General features: G+C 38.7%; 1 protein-coding gene and 1 long non-coding RNA gene across 6 annotated transcripts in view; one reads left to right on the top strand and one right to left on the bottom strand.

Moving 5' to 3' along the window:
* The window catches only part of pbl (epithelial cell transforming 2 pebble), a 233,775-nt gene that overhangs the window by 172,088 nt on the left and 40,484 nt on the right, over window positions 1–21,203 (bottom strand). For 4 of the 5 annotated variants that reach the window (XM_053780056.2, XM_053780055.2, XM_053780054.2 and 1 more), the window contains 6 exons: window positions 19,277–19,407; window positions 14,490–14,622; window positions 10,963–11,172; window positions 6,620–6,763; window positions 5,620–5,757; window positions 4,429–4,580 (listed from right to left, as the gene is read on the bottom strand). In XM_053780056.2, the coding sequence (XP_053636031.1) occupies window positions 4,429–4,580; window positions 5,620–5,757; window positions 6,620–6,763; window positions 10,963–11,172; window positions 14,490–14,622; window positions 19,277–19,407 (908 nt within the window). The remainder of the gene's footprint in view (window positions 1–4,428; window positions 4,581–5,619; window positions 5,758–6,619; window positions 6,764–10,962; window positions 11,173–14,489; window positions 14,623–19,276; window positions 19,408–21,203) is intronic. The other variant, XM_053780057.2, reaches the window with a different exon arrangement.
* The window catches only part of LOC128691198 (uncharacterized), a 54,101-nt gene continuing 33,773 nt past the window's right edge, over window positions 876–21,203 (top strand). The window contains exons 1-2 of the long non-coding RNA XR_008407414.2: window positions 876–968; window positions 6,374–6,650. This is a non-coding gene — a long non-coding RNA (uncharacterized lncRNA). The remainder of the gene's footprint in view (window positions 969–6,373; window positions 6,651–21,203) is intronic.

The following is a 21,203-nucleotide window of genomic DNA, read 5'->3' as shown; positions in this document are numbered from 1 at the left end:
TGGAGGAGGTGAATGTATTCAGATATTTGGGAGTGGACGTGTCAGCGGATGGGTCTATGAAAGATGAGGTGAATCATAGAAATGATGAGGGGAAAAGGGTGAGCAGTGCACTTAGGAGTCTGTGGAGACAAAGAACTTTGTCCTTGGAGGCAAAGAGGGGAATGTATGAGAGTATATGTTGCAGCGAGGAGAAGGCTGGAGGCAGTGGAGATGTCATGTATGAGGGCAATGTGTGGTGTGAATATAATGCAGAGAATTCGTAGTTTGGAAGTTAGGAGGAGGTGCGGGATTGCCAAAACTGTTGTCCAGAGGGCTGAGGAAGGGTTGTTGAGGTGGTTCGGACATGTAGAGAGAATGGAGCGAAACAGAATGACTTCAAGAGTGTATCAGTCTGCAGTGGTAGGAAGGCGGGGTAGGGGTCGGCCTAGGAAAGGTTGGAGGGAGGGGGTAAAGGAGGTTTTGTGTGCGAAGGGCTTGGACTTCAGCGGGCATGCATGAGCGTGTTTGATAGGAGTGAATGGAGACAAATGGTTGTTAATACTTGACGTGCTATTGGAGTGTGAGCAAAGTAACATTTATGAAGGGATTCAGGGAAACCGGCAGGCCGGACTTGAGTCCTGGAGATGGGAAATACAGTGCCTGCACTCTGAAGGATGGGTGTTAATGTTGCAGTTTAAAAACGGTAGTGTAAAGCACCCTTCTTGCAAGACAGTGATGGAGTGAATGATGGTGAAAGTTTTTCTTTTTCGGGCCACCCTGCCTTGGTGGGAATCGGCCAGTGTGCTAATAAAAAAAAAAAAATTCACTTCTTCCATACCCCCCTCTCCCCAATGTGATGTCCAATTTTTCTTTATCTAAATCGTTTGATACCCTTATCACCTTATTCTTATCAATATTCACTTTAAAATTTCTGGCTTTACACACCCTGGTGCTTATCTGTTGTTTAATCACAGAACTCCAACAAGATGGTAAGACAAGACCTATATTTTCTTAACCGATGCTGGTTATTGTTTACTAGATCACATATCTCAAAGCGTTCTACAATAATTTTCTCCTTTACCTTACATGGTATGAATTGCAGAGAAACTGGCATACAGTTCAACATTTCCTGCTTGTCTGCTTTTTTTAAAAATAGGGACTGCTTTTGCTGTCTTCCAGATCTCTGGTAACTGTCCCATATCCCAGGAGATATGACTTCTTGGTTCAGACAATGCTTCTGCTCCCTCTGGCAGAATCCATGGCACCTCATAGGTGATATTTTCCAAAGAGAAAGGATATTTCACTTCTATCATTGTTCACCATGTTCTAAATTCATAAATTTTAATGCACAAGTTATATTCATTCTGTGCTTTTTTCCTTCATCAATTCTATGGTTAACCTCATCCTTCACAAACCCATCCGCTGACACGTCAACACCCAAATACAGTGGACCCGCAGCTAACGAACACATCGCATAACGTTAAATTCGCCTAACAAAGTGCTTGAGCGTAAAATTTTTGGCCCGCCTAACAATAAAAAACTCGCCCAACGTGATTCATCCCGAACCTGTCCGTCCAGCCTGAGCCCCTCAGCTGCCCTGCCATCATTGTTTACAAGCCAGGGTGACTGGTTTCATGCACACATTCGATACATTTTGTATTATTCCACTGTTTATAGTGCTTGTAACTGCTAAATAAGCCACCATGGGCTCAAAGAAAGCTTCTAGTCCCAACCCTGTGGTAAAAAGGGTGAGAAACACTGTCGAAATACCATCATACCACGGTCAGCTGCTGCTGCACCACCGTCACCTGTTGCTGCACCACCGTCAGCTGTACTACTTGAAGATGTGGAAAGACTGTTGTTGATGTGGCTGAACGAGAAACAATTACTGAGAAACAATTAACCCCAGAGGGTTATCAACCCAGGATAACCCAAGAAAGTCAGTGAGTCATCGAGGACTGGAGTCCTTAATCTTGTCCCCCAGGATGTGACCCACACCAGTCGACTAACGCCCAGGTGAACAGAAAAAAATGCCTGGAACTAGTGCTCATACTGGTGAATTTAAGTCCAGCAAAGGTTGGTTTGAGAGATTTAAGAATCATAGTGGCATACACAGTGTGATAAGGCATGGCAAAGCTGAAAAATTCCAACCCCAACAAGTGTTCAATTGTGACGAAACAGGCCTGTCCTAGAAGAAAATGCCTAACAGGACCTACATTACTCAGGAGGAAAAGGCACTCACAGGACACAAGCCTATGAAAAACAGGCTAACTTTCTTGTTTTGTTGTAATGCTAGTGGGGATTGCCAAGTGAAGCCTTTATTCATGTATCACTCTGAAAATCACAGAGTGTTCAAGAAAAAGTGTCTCATCACTCATCAATACTCTTCAATAAAGGTAAGTGTCATTTTAACATTTATTTATATAGTTGTGCATGTCTCATTGTTTTCTTTGTAGGGAAATGCATATTTCACAAAAAAAATTTTTTTTTTTTTGTCAGTTCCAGCTGCTTTACCCCCTTTCATTCTACATAATGCCTCATGTGCCTCCCCCACATTTACATCCTGCTCTTCTTCACTCCTAAAAGATGTTATACCTCCCTGGCCAATGCATGAAATTACCACCTCCCTTTCTTCATCAACATTTAAAAGTTCCTCAAAATATTCCCACCATCTACCCAATACCTCCAGCTCCCCATCTACTAACTCCCCTACTCTGTTTTTAACTGACAAATCCATTTGTTCCTTAGGTTTTCTTAACTTGTTTATCTCACTCCAAATTTTTTTCATATTTTTTGCAAAATCTCTTGACAGTGTCTCTCCCTTTCTATCATCTGCTCTACTTTTGCACTCTCTCACCACACTCTTCACCTTTCTTTTACTCTCCATATACTCTGCTCTTCTTATAACACTTCTGCTTTGTAAAAGCCTCTCATAAGCTATATCTTTTTCTCTTTTATCACACCCTTTACTTCATCATTCCACCAATCACACCTCTTTCCTCCTGCACCCACCCTCCTATAACCACAAACGTCTGCCCCACATTCTAATACTGCATTTTTAAAACTATTCCAACCCTCTTCAACCCCCCCCCCCCCCCACTACTCATCTTTGCACTAGCCCACCTTTCTGGCAATAGTTGCTTATATCTCACCCTAACTTCCTCCTTCCTTAGTTTACACACTTTCACCTCTCTTCTTACTTGCTGTTGCCATTTTCCCTTTGTCCCATCTAAAGCACTAATGAAATGGATAAATGAACATTTAAATCACTTTTACCTTTATTGAAGACTCTTGTTGGCACATGGAAGACGGCAAGGAAGGGAGAGGGAGGAGAGGTTATCTCTACCACCATCACCACCACCCTCTAGCACAATTACTACCACCCTTTACCACCATCACAACTGCTACCACCCTCTTCTACCATCACTACCACCTTCTACCACCATCCCTACCACCATTACTACGACCCTCTATCATCACTATCACCCTCTACCACCACCACAATCACCCTCTACCACCATTGCTACCACCCTCTACCACCATCACAACCATTACCACCCTCTACCACTATCACTACCACCCTCTACCACCATCACAACCACTACCACCCTCTACCACCATCACTATCACCCTCTACCACCATCACTACCACCCTCTACCATCACTACCACCCTCTACCATCACTACCACCCTCTACGACCATCGCTACCACCCTCTACCACCATCGCTACCACCCTCTACCACAATCACAACCATTACCACCCTCAACCACTATCACTATCATCCTCTATCACCATCACTACCACCCTCTACCACCATCACAACCACTACCACCCTCTACCACCATCACAACCACTACTACCCTCTACCACCATCACTATCATCCTCTACCACCATCACTATCACCCTCTACCACCATCACTACCACCCTCTATGACCATCGCTACCACCCTCTACCACCATCGCTACCACCCTCTACCACAATCAAAACCATTACCACCCTCTACCACAATCATTACCAACCTCTACCACCATTACTACCAACCTCTACCACCATTACTACCACCATCACTACCACCCTCTACCACCATCACTACCACCCTCTACCACCATCACTACCACCCTCTACCACCCTCTACCACCATCACTACCACTACCACCCTCTACGAGTAAGAAAAGCAGACTGAGTCACAAACGTATGAGCGGCCGTGTCCCACGGGCAGGCAGACGCGTCTGGTATGGACTATTTCTGAGTGGATGTATGAAAATGGGGAAAATTTTGCTGAAAAAATGGTAGAAAAGTGAACTGTATGATAACCAGACCGGACGAAAACCGGGGTTCCACTGTAACTAGGAGTCAAACAAGAAAACAAAAAAAAAAAGGCATTTGGATTATTACTTTACAAATATTAGGTATACTGAATGTCAAATAAAAACCAGTAGCTGTACCTTGCAGGTGGAGCAGATGGTAAAGTGGAGGGTGAATCATCCTGAGCTAAATGTTGCACAGTTTCTCTTAGTCTTTTACGTCGACGACTCCGAGACCCTGGTGTGTTTGGTGATGAAAACATCTGCCGTGGACTCATTATATTACTAATATTCTGAAGAAAAGAAAGACCAAATTGAATACTGTATATATGAATAAGAACAATTTTTTTTTTTCAACAAGTCTGCCGTCTCCCACCGAGGCAGGGTGACCCAAAAAGAAAGAAAATCCCCGAAACGAAAATATTTTCATCATCATTCAACACTTTCACCTCACTCACACATAATCACTGTTTTTGCAGAGGTGCCCAGAATACAACAGTTTAAAAAGAAGTATATACATATAAAAATATACAATATATCCCTCCAAACTGCCAATATCCCAAACCCCTCCTTTAGAGTGCAGGCATTATACTTCCCATTTCCAGGACTCAAGTCCGGTTATATAAAATAGCCGGTTTTCCTGAATCCCTTCACTAAATATTACCCTGCTCACACTCCAACAGCTCGTCAGGTCCCAAATACCATTCGTCTCCATTCACTCCTATCTAATATGCTCATGCACGCTTGCTGGAAGTCCAAACCCCTCGCCCACAACACCTCCTTTACCCCCTCCCTCCAACCTTTTCGAGGACGACCCCTACCCCGCCTTCCTTCCCCTACAGATTTATACGCTCTCCATGTCATTCTACTTTGATCCATTCTCTCTAAATGACCAAACCACCTCAATAAACCCTCTTCAGCCCTCTGACTAATGCTTTTATTAACACCACACCTCCTAATTTCCACACTCCGAATATTCTGCATAATATTTACACCACACATTGCCCTTAGACAGGACATCTCCACTGCCTCCAACTGCCTCCTCGCTGCAGCATTTACAACCCAAGCTTCACACCCATATAAGAGTGTTGGTACTACTATACTTTCATACATTCCCTTCTTTGCCTCCATAGATAACATTTTTTGCCTCCACATTTACCTCAATGCACCACTCACCTTTTTTCTTTCATCAATTTTATGATTAACCTCATCCTTCATAAATTTAAAGACTGATTTATTGCTCATATACCTTTCATGTTTGTACGTATATCTTAAAGAAATAAAGAGAATCACTGCCGAGATAAATGTCAATAAGCCATTAAATGTTTTTACCGTTTCTTCAAAAAGATGAAGTTTTTCATCGGGGCAAGCTTCCATTTGTATTGAAGTCCAAAACCATTCAGCTTTGACAACATGTGCTCGTGGTGGACAGTCAGCTGGCTTCTCTGTCACGGTCTGATCTTCCAATACCTAAAAAATAATTGAAAACAACGATTTGTACAAGGGCATATACAGATGAGTACACCTAATATTTTAAATCCCTCAATACATCTAATTTTGGAACCTCTGGTCCATATATATAATCTTAGAAAAGTGCTACTCAGAGAAAGTTACCACAGGTTATCAGTTAAGGGAATTTCTTATAGTACAAATGGAGAACAACTGGAGCCTATTTTTTTTTTTTTATACATTTCTATTTTAGCCTCTTCTTTCCTATTAGAAAAATTAAAATACCATATCTGTTTTCTACATGAAGCATTATTTTAGAGAATGGGAGATGGAAAGAATAGAAGAATAAAAAAAAAAAGGTATGGGAAAAAGTAAGGGAAGGAAAGGAAGATGGAAAGGCCAGTCTCTCAAGTACAGCATACAGCCATGAATTTCATCCCCCTTTAAAAAAAAAAAAAAAAAAAAATTTACTTTTGCTGCAGTCCACATCTCAAATTATAATGCTAGCTTCTATGGACAAATGTGTCCACGTTAACGTATTTTCCACTTAATGAACTGTTTTCCAGTCCTTATTTAGGTTAAGCAGGAGTCTACTGTACTTCTGTTTTCTAAAGTTTAGGTATTCCTACCTACACAGCCCGGCCTGGAGCACGATTCTTTTGACTGCCTGTTCAACCCAGCTGTTGCTGTTGGTGACCTGCAAGCCAACAGATCCATCATGGCCTGACTGATGAGGCACTTGGAGAAAGCAGTAATCATTTTTGTCTTGAAAATTAATGGACAGCTACATAACTAACATTATAATTATACTAGAAATGTACCTGCCTCAGTGGGAGAAGGCCAACGTGTTGAAAAATAAAAATACACCAAAATGCACACATACCACATGTGTAGCCTGCTGGTCATCAAGAGTGGTGAGTATTCCTCCATTGTTCTGCACCAGGTCCTCCATTTGGATCTTCTCTTCATCTGGGAACCCTTCTAGCACAATACGCAAGTTTTGAAACACTTTCAATTTGTACTTCGCCTGATGGGAAAAACAAATGGACTGTTTTGTGTATTATATCTATGAAAAAAAAGAAAATCTATCAGATACTTTTGATGTCATTTACTTCATACATTGCAGTAAAGTGATAGTTCTCAAAGTTGGTTCTCCCTCAACTGGAATTTTGATTTACATAATCAATGCCAATCTTTTAAATTTTCATTTCTAAGTTTCAAACCAGCCTTAAGCTCGACCAATACTATGAAAATACATACAAACTCTTCCAGACCTGATCTCTGGGACAAATATTACTAGTGCAGCAAATGGTGTTGTCATCATCCAATAATCAGCAATGAGTAAATTATGCTGAAAAGCCCTGTAGTACGTTTTTAAAACTGACTTTTATTTCTATATTTTTTGATAAATTTTATGTATTCATATTCAATACGTACAGGAGCAACACTAGATCTACAGTACATACTATAGCTCAAATGGTTGATGTGTCAATGCTTCTCGACATTGAAGCCATTACAGAGGGTTGCAGTAAAGTGAATTAAATTATTTTTATATGCGCTGTTGCTCTATCATATACATTGATTTGTTTGTACATACAGTGGACCCTCAACCAACGGCATTAATCCGTTCCTGAGAGCTTGCCGTTAGTCGAATTAATTTTCCCCACAAGAAATAATAGAAATAGAATTAATCCGTTCCTGACACCCCAAAGTCTGAAAAAAGATTTTTTTTTTACATGAAATATACACTTCCTTACACCAAAACGAATGTGACATGCAAAATAAACAATAATTAAATGCCACTTACCTTTATTGTGGAGTTGATGAGTGATGTGCCAGCAGCAGGGAAGATTCAGGATTGTTATTGCTTGGAAGGAGAATCCCCTTCCATAAAGACTTAGGTACCAAGTCCTTTGCTGGGGTTGCCTCCCTTCTTGGTTTTTTAATGCCACTATGACCAGCTTGAGAGTCACTGGACCCCTGTTGCACAAAATATCTGTCAAGAGAGCTCTGTTTCTCACGTGACTAAGATTTCCCTAATGCAGCTTGCAACAGCTGTGACAGGATAAAATTCATCGATAAATGCTTGCACCTTTGTAAACATTGAACACATTTCCCTAATCCTTGCCGAAGTCATCTTCCTCCGTCTCTGTTCATCCTGCTATGAAGAACATTCCTGAGACGTGATCTGTTGCTGTTACACCTGAAGCTCTTGCAGGTCTGCAGTGGTTAGTTCTTCCTCGTCATTCTGCACCAACTCTTCCACACCCTCGTCACAAACCTCCAACCCCAAGGACTTCCCAATGACACAATAGCTTCTACTACTGGCATAGCCTCCTGAGGGTTAGCCCCCAAACCCTTCAAAATCCCTCTGTTCTACACATTCTGGCCACAGTTTCCTCCAAGCAGAGTTCAAGGTCCTCTTAGTCACTCCCTCTCAAGCCTTACCTATAAGGTTTACACAACTGAGGATATTGAAGTGATCTTTCCAAAACTCTCTTAGGGTCAATTGAGTGTCTGAGGTCACTTCAAAGCACTTTTTAAACAATGCTTTTGAGTAGAGTTTTTTTGAAGTTTGAAATGACCTGCTGGTCCATGGGCTGGAGGAGAGTTGTATTAGGAGGTAAAAACTTCACTTAACGAAACCAAACTACTCTGCAATTTCCTTTTGCAAGTCATGAGGATGAGCAGGAGCATTGTCCATTACCAGGAGGCACCTTAGTGACAATTTCTTTTCCTGGAGGTAATTTTTCAGTGGGGCCAAACACACCATAAAACCAGTCCAAGAAAAATTACCTAGTGACCCATGCCTTACTGTTTGATCTCCACAGCACACACAAATTACCCTTGACGATATTGTTTTTCTTTAACACTCTGGGAGTATCAGTAATACACCAATAAAGGCTTCACTTTGCAATCACCACTAGCATTACTACACAACAATAATGTCAGCCTGTCTTTCATAGGTTTATGTCCTTTTCCTCCTGAGTAATGTAGGTCCTGTTTGGCATTTTCTTCCAAAACAGGCCTGTTTCGTCACAATCAAACACTTGTTCAAGTTTTAAGTTTTCACTCTCTATGTATTCCTTAAAGTCCTTCACATATTTTTCAGCCACATTTTTGTCTGAACTAGCTGCCTCACCATGCCTTACCACCACACTGTGTATGCCACTACGAATCTTAAATCTCTCAAATCAGCCTTTGGTGGCCTTAAATTCATCAGCAGCAGCAGCACTATTTTGAGGCATTTTCTTAATGAGATCATCATGCAACTTCCTTGCCTTCTCACAAATTACAGACTGAGAAACACTATCACCTGATAATTGTTTTTCGTTTATCCATACCAATAACAGTCTCTCTACCTCTTCAATTATTTGCAGTCTCTGTTTTGGAAACATACTTGAACCTTTCGCAGCAACAGCTTCCTTGATTGCCTGTCTGTTCGCCAAGATAGTACTGATGGTTGAATGTGATTTGTTGCATTGCCTTTCCAACTAAGCCATACAGACTCCACTCTTGTATTTTTCAATGATTTCCTTCATTTCCATCGTAATTCTCACCCTTTTTAACACAGGCTTGCACTAGAAGCTTTCTTGGGGCCCATGGTGGCTTATTTAGCAGTTACAAGCACTAAAAACAGTGGAATAATCCAAAATATATGGGAGGCACATGTGGAAACAAACCGCAACAGCTTGTAAACAATGGCACACTGAGTCTTGGAGTGGCTGGGCCCGCTCAGGCCGCGCTCCGGGCATATGGACGTATTCCGGACGAACGTCGTTGGCAGAGTTTTTTGGCGTTGGCTAAGACCTTTTTTTAACCCAAAAAGAGCCGTTAGACAAAATTGCTGTTCCTTAGTGCCGCCATTCGTTGAGGGTCCACTGTATATTCATATAAAGAGGTTTCGTGTGAAAGGGGCCTGGACATGCAACAGGCATGTGTGAGCATGTTACATAGGAGTGAATGGAGACAAATGGTTTTTGGACCTGGTGAGCTGTTGACGAGTAAGCAGGGTAATATTTCATGAAGGGGTTCAGGGAAACCGGTTAGCTGGACTAGAGTCCTGAAAGTGGGAAGCACAATGCCTGTGCTTTAAAGGAGGGATCTGGGATATTGGCTGTTTGGAGTGGCATCTGAACTGTTATGTCTGGGCACCTCTGCAAAGACAGTGATGTTGTGTGAATGATGGTGAAAGAGCTTCTTTCTTTTTTTTGGGTCACTGCCTCGGTGGGAGACAGCCGATGTGTTGGAAAAAAAAAATTATTCATTCTGTGAATTTATGGTGGATTTGTATTCATTTGGTGCTTTCTCAAGAACTGAAAATGTAAATTTAAAAAAAAAAAAAGTTATAGCAATTAAAAATTCACTTAAACAGAAGACCCCAATTCTCCTTTAGTTTGATTAAGGAAACTACATCACCATATTTGTACGTTTCTTCTTTAATACTGCTATAACACGACAAATCTACACGACCAATTAGCCACCTAATGGTTTTTTTGTTTCATAAATATAAATTAGGGAGCAAGGGGCTAGTAACCCCTTCTCCTGTATAAATTACTAAATTTAAGAGAAACTTTCATTTTTCTTTTTGGGCCACCCTGCCTTGGTGGGATACGGCTGGTGTGTTGAAAGAAAGGAAATATAAATTAATTACAGCCTCTCCTCACTTAACAACGGAGTTCCATTCCTAAGACCACATTGTTAAATGAATTCCTTGGTAAGTGAGGAGCATACTATGTTTGTTCGTGTCAACCATCTTTGTTATTGTTTTAATGTCACCTTTGTACCATTTATAACATTTCTGGTATATTTTTAAATGTTTATACAGTAGTATACTGTATATTGAAATAAACAGAATAGAGGAAATCAGCTCTAATATACAGTGGTACCCTGAGTTTCGGCCATAATTTGTTCCAGAAGGATGTTCGAGTGCCATTACCAAACAAATTTGTTCCCATAAAGAATATTGTAAATTAGATTAGTCCATTTCAGACCCCCAAAAATACACTTACAAAAGAACTTACAATAATACACTTAATAATTGTTCGAGCTGGGAGCTGTACGAAACTTGGGGTACCACTGTACTATTCAGGTATGAATACTGGTCAGAGAGCCCGTCGTAAGTCCGAGGTGTCGGTAAACGAGTATGTCGTTAAGTGAGGAGAGGGTATACACTGGCACAAAATAACTTTACAAAATGATTATTCCAGCCTCTGGTGCACTTACCATGGTTTCGGTATCCGCTCGGGCTTCTGCTTCATCACGGTGAGCCCATGCAGCATGTACCCAGTCTTCCCCCATTACAGGAATGTTAAAGGTTACCGCATACTGATACTTTTCACCAGTGGAAGCATATGCCAGAAGATGAGTCACATTATCCTTGATTTCATTTTTTACACTACCGCCCATGTAGTGGACTAACTTGAGTAATCTAGACTGAAACAATATAATGAAATTCTTGGGTCGAAATAAGTCGTAGAAATGAAGGTAACAGAGTAAAGATCCAAAACTTTACCCTAATAATTAATAAATTATATTGGTGGAAAGGGTTAAAAAGATGTCACAACCTTCTGAAAAATGTTTCAACTGATACAGGACTACATCAAAACAAACTTTTCAAGTTACTTAATTTTGTGGCTGCACTTTTTGAAATGTACTAGTACAGTTTAACCCTTAAACGGTCCAAACGTATATATACGTTCACGCGCGTAGCGCCCCAAACGTATATATACGTTTTCTTTGTCATTCACTCAACATTGCCACAATAAGCCTGAGTCACCTAGACATGAGAGAATAGGTGTGTGCACTCACTGTGATCCATATTAAAATAATTGGGGATGCCTGGGTACCATATGCTCTTTTTTCCTTTTAACCCTTTGAGGGTCGACAGGCCCTCTCCGAAACTCGTTCTCAGGGTCGGCCAAATTTAAAAAAAAAAAAATATTATTTTCTCTTATGAAAAGATAGAGAATCTTTTCCCGATCATAAAGACACCAAAAGTTTGAAATTTGATAGAAAACTTACGGAATTATGCTCTCACAAAGTTAGCGGTCTCGGCGATGTTTACGCATCGGCGATTTTGCCCACTTTGAGCCCCATTTTCGGCCAATTTCACTGTACTAGTCGACAAAAAACATGAATATTTCGCTAGAACTCCATTTTTTCTATCGAATGGGTGCAAGAAACCACCCATTTATGAAATTCAACTATCCAGTACAGTGGTCAGAATTTAGCAATTTTGCCAATTTCACACAAATTTCAAAAGATGCCAATTTCCGAATAGGGTCCAGAATAAACAAGAAAGACATTCCTGGCACTAAAATGACATTTCCTCTAGTCATTAGTCACGTCTCAAGGCCCCTCTTATATTCTTTTGCTTTCCACTTTGAATTTTTATTCTCACAAAAAATATAAGATTTACTGTTATGCATTAGTGTAAAAAATGGTATAAATATTATTGGTGCACTTGTGAAAGAATATTAGACTCACCAGTTGACGTGTATTGCACGCTTGGCACGATTTGTTTACTTTTGAAGTTTGGTAAAAATCGAACATTTCTGCTACTTTGAGCTCAATTTCAAAGCACCTTTCATTGTAAAACCAGTCAAAATCATCTCAATTTCTGTAATATGTCTTCCATTCTATAAAATGAGACCAAGTAAACTAGAATACAACAATAAATACCATACGAAAATACACTGCAAAGTCTGTGATTTATTCCAAAAAAATGGTCAAAGTTTTTTTTTTCTCATTATGCACTGTGTGCTGCAGGATTTTTTTTAGACCGTGCACACTGACCACATAGACCCATTCTTTCATATGAAGGCCTACCAGCTTTCTCCCACTAGATTTGAGGCCGCTAGAATTTATGCGTACTAGTACGTCAAAAACCCCTACACGTAAGACGTACTAGTACGACCAAAACCCTCAAAGGGTTAAAAGAAAAGATTTCTTTTTTCCTCAAAAAATTTGGGGCGCTATGTGAGTGAACGTATATATACGTTTGGACCGTTTAAGGGTTAATAAAATCACATTAAAGAAGGTTGCATTATAAGAGGGTATGGTGTGTGTGCATTTTAATTTAACCCTTTGACTGTCGCAACCCCCAATCCTGAGGTGTCTCCTGGTGTCGCAAAATTTAAAAAAAAAAAATTATTTTTTCTTATGAAATGATAGAGAATCTTTTCCCGATTGTAATGACACCAAAAAAACGAAATTTGATGGAAAACTGACGGAATTATGCTCTCGCGAAGTTAGCGACCTCAGCGCTGTTTACAAATCGGCGATTTCGCCCACTTTGAGCCCTATTTTCAGCTAATTCCATTATTCCAGTCGCCCAAACTCATAGTTATTTCTTTAGAACTCTATTTTTTCTATCGATTGAGTACAAGAAACTGCCCATTTACCGATTTCAACTACCTAATAATGTGGTCAGAAATTTGCAATTTGGCCAATTTCACGAAAACTAAAAAATATGACAATTTCAAAATAAGGTCCAGAGTGAATAATGCAGACATTCTTGACTCTAAAATAACAGTTTCTTTGCTCATCAGTCATGTCTCCAGGCCCCTCTAATATTACTCTTGCTTTCTATTTTGAATTTTTATTCAAACAAAAAATAGAAGACTTACTATTATGCAGACTACTGCAATACTGTAATAATTGTATAAATAACATCAACCCATTCATGACTGCATATTAGAATGGCTAGTTGGACATTTATTGGACAATGGCATCATTTGTTTAGTGCTAAAGAACCTTTTCTTTGCTTTTTCACTGTTTCTTATATTTGTTGTCTTTACTCATTGTTACTGAATTGGTTTCTTTTCCACCTCTTTACTTGAAATAAACTAGCAGTTGTACTTTAATCCCTTGATAACTAAAAATCAAACATTTCCCCAACTTTGAGCTCCATTTCTAGGTTCTTTTTATAGTAAAATCAATCAAAATCACCTCTATTTCTATAATATGTTTTCCATTCTATCAAATGAGACCAAGAAAACGAGAATACAACAATAAATACTATACGAAAATAAACCACAAAATCGGCATTTTAATTAAAAAAAACGGTCGGAGTTTTTTTTTTCTCATTATGCACTGCGTGCTCCAGGATTTTTTTTATATGGTGCACACTGACCACACAGACCCATTCTCTCACATGTGGGCCTATCAGCTTTCTCCTGCTTGATTTGAAGCCGCTAGAATTTATGAGTATATATACGTCAAACATGGTACCTCGTAAGACGTATATATACGGCCGCGACAGTCAAAGGGTTAAAAGTTAAGAGCTGTTATCGTGTCTAAAGTAACCTATTAGAATTCAAACAATGAAAACCAATTTTATACCTTGACTTTGAACTTGCAAATTTTTAACTATACAGCATGACACATATATGCATATAATACATACAGACATACCTCGTTAATATGGCAGGTTAGTTCCAGATTACTGCTGCAAAATGAATCATAGCCTTATTTTAACTTGGCAGTGTATATGAGCCTAAAAACATGTTTATACTATCATTTATTTAGTGGGCATCTGCACTAGGCCTAAAAAAATGATGTATGTAAAAGTAAAAATAATAATTAATAATTTTTTAATTACCAAAAACTATCTAAAGAGCAAGGCAAGCACCAAAAATAATAAACATGAACACAACTGAAAAGAGCCACAATAGCAAAGAGCTCTAAAATGAGCACCATATTAACAAGGTATGCCTGTAGTAGTAAAATATACAGAAAACAGTACTTACAACTTCCGTCTTTTTTCTAAATCCAGTAAAAACTATAATGATATCTTTCATGACATGACAGAAGACAGGACGCCGAGTGTACATTAACACTCCAGTCTCGGAATATTTTAATAGCGCCGGTTTTCCCAGCAATCTGCAAAAGAAAATGCACTATTTTACATCATTTTATGAATATAAAATATTCTTCATTCAACGCACTAGCCATATCCCACCGAGGCAGGGTGGCCCAGAAAGAAAAACGAAAGTTTTTCCTTTTACATTTAGTAATATATACAGGAGAAGGGGTTACTAGCCCTTTGCTCTTGGCATTTTAGTCGACTCTTACGACACGCATGGCTTATGGAGGAAGAATTCTGTTCCAGTTCCCCATGGAGATAAGTGGAAATAAACAAGAACAAGAACTAGTAAGAAAAATAGAAGAAAACCCAGAAGGGTCTGTATATATATGCTTGTACATGCATGTGTAGTGTGACCTTAATGTAAGTACAATCATGTAAAACATTACAGTAAACTCTGTTATATTGAAAGTTTCAATTAAGCAGATGAAGTCCCATCAATTAATTTGTTAAAGGACATGGACAAACGCCCTATACAACAGACTTAGTCCGCTGTACTGAAAGACTACCGGACACACTAAGAATAAACTGAAGTACCTGAACAGAAAACAAGTTAAAAATACAGCACATTACAATACAGTAATTTTTCTTACTTTTTCTGGTGGACAGATAAGCTTATAGACATAAAATTATTACACAAATAACCCACACATAGTACTACCACTACTAGATATACCACTACCCCTCTTGTCCCATCCCTGTCTGCTCCATTTTGTGACTCCTGTATACTGTACATATACTATCCAGACGTGAAATTGGCACAATCACGAGAGGCTAAAAATTTTATCCTTGTTGACGTCTGTAGAAAAGAATAAAAGTTTGACCTCTTGGATACTGAATACCAGAAAAAAAAAGAAAAGGCCCTGTGATTTCTCCATTATTATTGACTTTGAAATTTTTCAGAATAGATCATTATGCATGTTAAAACACTATTTGAATAATGCCAACTTTCTCCGTAGGTTTTTTTTTTTTTTCAACAAGTTGGCCGTCTCCCACCTAGGCAGGGTGACCCAAAAAGAAAGAAAATCCCCAAAAGGAAAATACTTTCATCATCATTCAACACTTTCACCTCGCTCATACATAATCACTGCTTTTGCAGAGGTGCCCAGATACAACAGTTTAGAAGCATATATAAAAATACAAAATAAAAAGTGACCTGAAATAATAACAGTATCAGGGCCCCAATTATATATGTACTGTCCTATTACACATCCCACCAAACTGCCAATATCCCAAACCCCTCCTTTAACCCTCTGACTGTTTCGGTCGTATATGTACGTCTTACGAGACACTGTGTTTGACGTATATGTACTCAAAAATTCTAGCAGCTTCAAATCAAGCACGAGAAAGCTGGTAGGCCCACATGTGAGACAATGGGTCTGTGTGGTCAGTGTGCACCACATAAAAAAATCCTGCAGCATGCGGTGCATAATGAAAAAAAAAATCTGACCGTTTTTTTAAATTAAAATGCCGACTTTGTGGTCTATTTTCGTATAGTATTTATAGTTGTATTCTCGTTTTCTTGGTCTCATTTGATAGACTGGAAAACATATTATAGAAATAGAGGTGATTTTGATTGGTTTTACTATGAAAAGAACCTTGAAATGAAGCTCAAAGTAGGGGAAATATTTGATTTTTGCCAATGTTCAAAAGTAAACAAATGATGTCATTTTCCAATAAATGTCCAACTAGCCATTCTAATATGCAGTCATGAATGGGTTGACATTATTTATACAATTATTACAATATTGCAGTAGTCTGCATAACAGTAAATCTTTTATTTTTTGTTTGAATAAAAATTCGAAATAGAAATCAGGAGTAATATCAGAGGGGCCTGGAGACGTGAGTGATGAACAAAGAAAATGTTATTACAAAGAAAATGTTATTTTAGAGTCAAGAATGTCTGCATTGTTCACTCTGGACCCTATTTAAAAATTGGCATATTTTTTAATTTGCGTGAAATTGGCCAAATTGCAAATTTCTGACCACATTATTGGGTAGTTGAAATCGGTAAATTGGTAGTTCCTTGTACTCATCCGATAAAACAAATGGAGTTCTAAAGAAATAGCTATGAGTCTTGTCAACTGGAACAATGGAATTAGCCAAAAATAGGGCTCGAAGTGGGCAAAATTGCCAATTTATAAATATCGCCGAAATCGCTAACTTCGCAAGAGTGTAATTCCGTAAGTCTTCCATCAAATTTCGTTCTTTTGGTGTCATTATCATTGGGAAAAGACTCTCTACCATTTCACAAGATTTTTTTTTTTTTTTTTTTTCAAAAAATTTTCGACACCAGGAGACACCTCAGGATTTGGGGTTGCGACAGCCAAAGGGTTCAAGTGCAGGCATTGTACCTCCCATTTCCAGAATTCAAGTCCAGCTATATAAAAATAACCAGTTTCCCTGAATCCCTTCACTAAATATTACCCTGCTCACGCTCCAACAGCTTGTCAGGTCCCAAAAACCATTTGTCTCCATTCACTCCTAACACCCTCATGCACGCTTGCTGTAAGTCCAAGCCCCTCGCCCACAAAACCTCCTTTATCCCCTCCCTCCACCCTTTTCGAGGACAACCCCTACCCCGCCTTCCTTCCCTTACAGATTTATACGCTCTCCATATCATTCTACTTTGATCCATTCTCTCTAAATGACCAAACCACATCAACAACCCCTCCTCAGCCCTCTACTAATACTTTCATTAACTCCACACCTTCTCCTAATTTCCACACTTCGAATTCTCTGCATAATACTTACACCACACATTGCTCTTAGACAGGACATCTCCACTCCCTCCAACCACCCCCTCGCTGCAGCATTTACAACCCAAGCTTCACACCTATATAAGAGTGTTGGTACCATTATACTTTCATACATTCCCTTCTTTGCCGCCATTGATAATGTTTTTTTGTTTCCACATATTCTTCATATTAAATGTAGCTTATTTTACTGATGAGAGCAAGTGTGGAAGTATTTTTTTAACACATGTAGAAGTATGGACCTACTTACCAGCTACAGGAAAATAATGCACTTAATTAGGAAGGGAGGGATCCCTGTTATATTTGGCATTTTGCCACAGAGGGATGTTGGAAATGGACAAGAACTGTAAGAATAGTTTACAAATACCATTTATTGTCAACTTACCAATTCCAAGGCAGGAATGACATTTATGCCAGGGATGGGGAACATTAGCAGCATTAGCTAGTTTAGTTGAGGGGGGCAGTTGCTGTAGCATTCTGGGCTATAACAATTGTTAAATTTACATGGGTGTTTGCAAGAAATGAAGGGATTGTTGTACTTCAAATTAACCCTTTTAGCCCTGAATTATGAAAGGCATATTGGTTTCTTCTCATTACTTGATATGTTGTGTGAGACAGAGAGCTGCCAAAGTTACCAGATGCACAATCAAGTAAATTTTTAGAAGGTAGTGAAGGTCCCTCCAGTTTTCTATGGCCTCCAACTGTTACCAGTACATTGCTATGGTTATAGAAAAGAGCTGGGAACCTGATATCCCATCAGAGCTAAAAGGGTTAAGGCAGCACAATGTATCAAGCTAGTGATACAAGGATCTTAATAAAATTAGTTATCAAGGGATTAAAGTACAACTGCTAGTTTATTTCAAGTAAAGAGGTGGAAAAGAAACCAATTCAGTAACAATGAGTAAAGACAACAAATATAAGAAACAGTGAAAAAGCAAAGAAAAGGTTCTTTAGCACTAAAAATAGGATAAACGAGTTGCATGTGAGTGGAAAAGATTGACAATGTTACGATAACCAAAATGTGGTTTAACGTGAGTCAGGACATGAGTGTTGAATGCCACTATGATATTCAAACCATTCCACAGTGACAAACAGAAACAGGTGTCAGAGACAAAGGATCAGACACAATCTGTTTGAGTAGAATTTTTGTGAAATGGTAAGTATATTTCAGGTGTGATTTATCGACCTCCAAGGTTAGAAAGGGATCATGGGAGACTTTTGGGACAAATCTGTTAAGGCTTCAAGCTAGGATAACAGTGATTCCTGGGGATTTTAATTTTACCCAAACTGACTTGAATGCCTTGATTGATAATTTGGAATAAAACAACTTCGTAGAAGTTCAAGATTTTTGGTGAAAGACTAGTCTGTAACAGAATCAACCTACCTGACCTGGTTTTGTCAAACAAGGAGACCTCATTAAATAATCTAAAGATAAATGAAGAGCTTGGCACAAATAATCAAAAGAATATCTGAGAGTGTGATAGAAGTTTCAAACCATTCACCTGGGTTGGATTTTGCTAAAGAAAGAAAGAAAAAAAAATTGCTAAAATTACTGGTACCCATAAACTTTGTTTAAGGATAATCAATGATATGGTAACCTAACCTGAAATTGCCTCATATAGATCAATCATCTTTCAGTATAGAACCCTAAATACTACGTATGTCATGCACACTGTCAGCACATCAATCAATAGCAGCGAAGGCATTTAGCACATACTGGCATTTATTTTATTTAGTCATTTGTCACTGCATCATACAGACAGAAAGAAATACGCAAAACCATAAGATATCCAAAACAGAAATGTACTGTATTCCAAATTAGTTTATAAAATAAAAATATGAAGTTCTATGAAAAGACAAAAAACACATTACTAAATTCTAGAAACTAGATGAAAATACTTTATCATACACATACCTGGCTCCGGCTTTATTTAACTCTTCAAATTCGTCGCTTTCAAAATCAGCCAAAATGAAATAAGTGCAGTAACTTAAATCTGATACATATTCTAGCCCTGTCTCCGAAGTCACGATAGGAACATTGAATTTCTGGAAAGGAAAATATAGTAATATGTTTAAGCCATGCTTGGTCTGTTTGTTTTTGTATATCAGCACACGATATTGAGGATACTATAGTTCCCAAAATAAATTCAATTTGGAAACAATAAAATATAACAGTAATAAAGTTAATTCTTCCAGTGGATGAGAAATTTTGAGTTTAAAAGCTAAATATGCAACAACAATACGGTAAAGAGGAAAACTGTCCTTATAGTACAGTCTTAAATAAGGTTCCACAAGGATCAAAGCTGGCCAGAATATTATTCCTGACTTATATAAACAATTTACTAGATGAAAAAATGTAAATGTTGCCAAATGATACAAAATATATGGAAAAAAGCCATAATGACTAGAATATTCTACAATAGTATTTGAATAAACTGAGCAAGTGGAGAAATGAATGGATGAAATATGCATAATGCCAATAAATTAAATAGATTCAATGTAATGTTATAAAGACAAATAAAAGTGAAAACAGTCATATAAGGAATATATATTATCTGTCATAGGGTCTTAAGAACATCTGATAGATAAGTCTAGAGGTAGTAACAAGAAAAGGGTATTACTCGAAAACCACTCATGCACTGCTGGCAAGCATCAAAATAAATTTCACACATTGTACAAAACTGTATAAGGATGGCAAAATGCTGAAAAAAATTCTATATATAGGCAAAATAAACTTGGAACATGAAGCTTAAATTTTTTTTTTTTTCAACAAGTCGGCTGTCTCCCACCGAGGCAGGGTGACCCAAAGGGAAAGAAAATACTTTCATCATCATTCAACACTTTCACCTCACTCACACATAATCACTGTTTTTGCAGAGGTGCCCAGAATACAACAGTTTAAAAGTATATACGAATAAAAATACACAATACATCTCTCCAAATTGCCAATATCTCAAACCCCTCCTTTAGAGTGCAGGCATTGTACTTCCCATTTCCAGGATTCAAGTCCAGTTATATAAAATAACCGGTTTCCCTGAATCCCTTCACTAAATATTACCCTGCTCACACCGCAACAGATCGTCAGGTCCCAAATACCATTTGTCTCCATTCACTCCTATCTAACACGCTCACGCACGCTTGCTGGAAGTCCAAACCCCTCGCCCACAACACCTCCTTTACCCCCTCCCTCCAACCTTTTCGAGGACAACCCCTACCCCGCCTTCCTTCCCCTACAGATTTATACGCTCTCCATGTCATTCTACTTTGATCCATTCTCTCTAAATGACCAAACCACCTCAACAAACCCTCTTCAGCCCTCTGACTAATACTTTTATTAACTCCACACCTTCTAATTTCCACACTCCGAATTTTCTGCATAATATTTACACAACACATTGCTCTTAGACAGGTCATCTCCACTGCCTCCTACCGCCTCCTTGTTGCAGCATTTACAACCCAAGCTTCACACCCATATAAGAGTGTTGGTACTACTATACTTTCATACATTCCCTTCTTTGCTTCCATAGATAAAAATTTTTGCCTCCACATATACCTCAATGCACCACTCATCTTTTTTCCTTCATCAATTCTATGATTAACCTCATCCTTCATAAATCCATCCGCTGACACTTCAACTCCCAAATATCTGAAAACATTCACTTCTTCCATACTCCTCCCCAATTTGATATCCAATTTTTCTTTATCTAAATCATTTGATACTCTCATCACCTTACTCTTTTCTTTGTTCACTTTCAACTTTCTACCTTCACACACATTCCCAAATTCGTCCACTAACCTTTGCAATTTTTCTTTAGAATCTCCCATAAGCACAGTATCATCAG

Source organism: Cherax quadricarinatus, chromosome 27 (assembly GCF_038502225.1).
Source record: "Cherax quadricarinatus isolate ZL_2023a chromosome 27, ASM3850222v1, whole genome shotgun sequence".
Classification (NCBI taxonomy): Eukaryota; Metazoa; Arthropoda; class Malacostraca; order Decapoda; family Parastacidae; genus Cherax; species Cherax quadricarinatus.
Note: the sequence above shows the minus strand (reverse complement) of the source record. Positions and strands in the feature narration are given on the sequence as shown.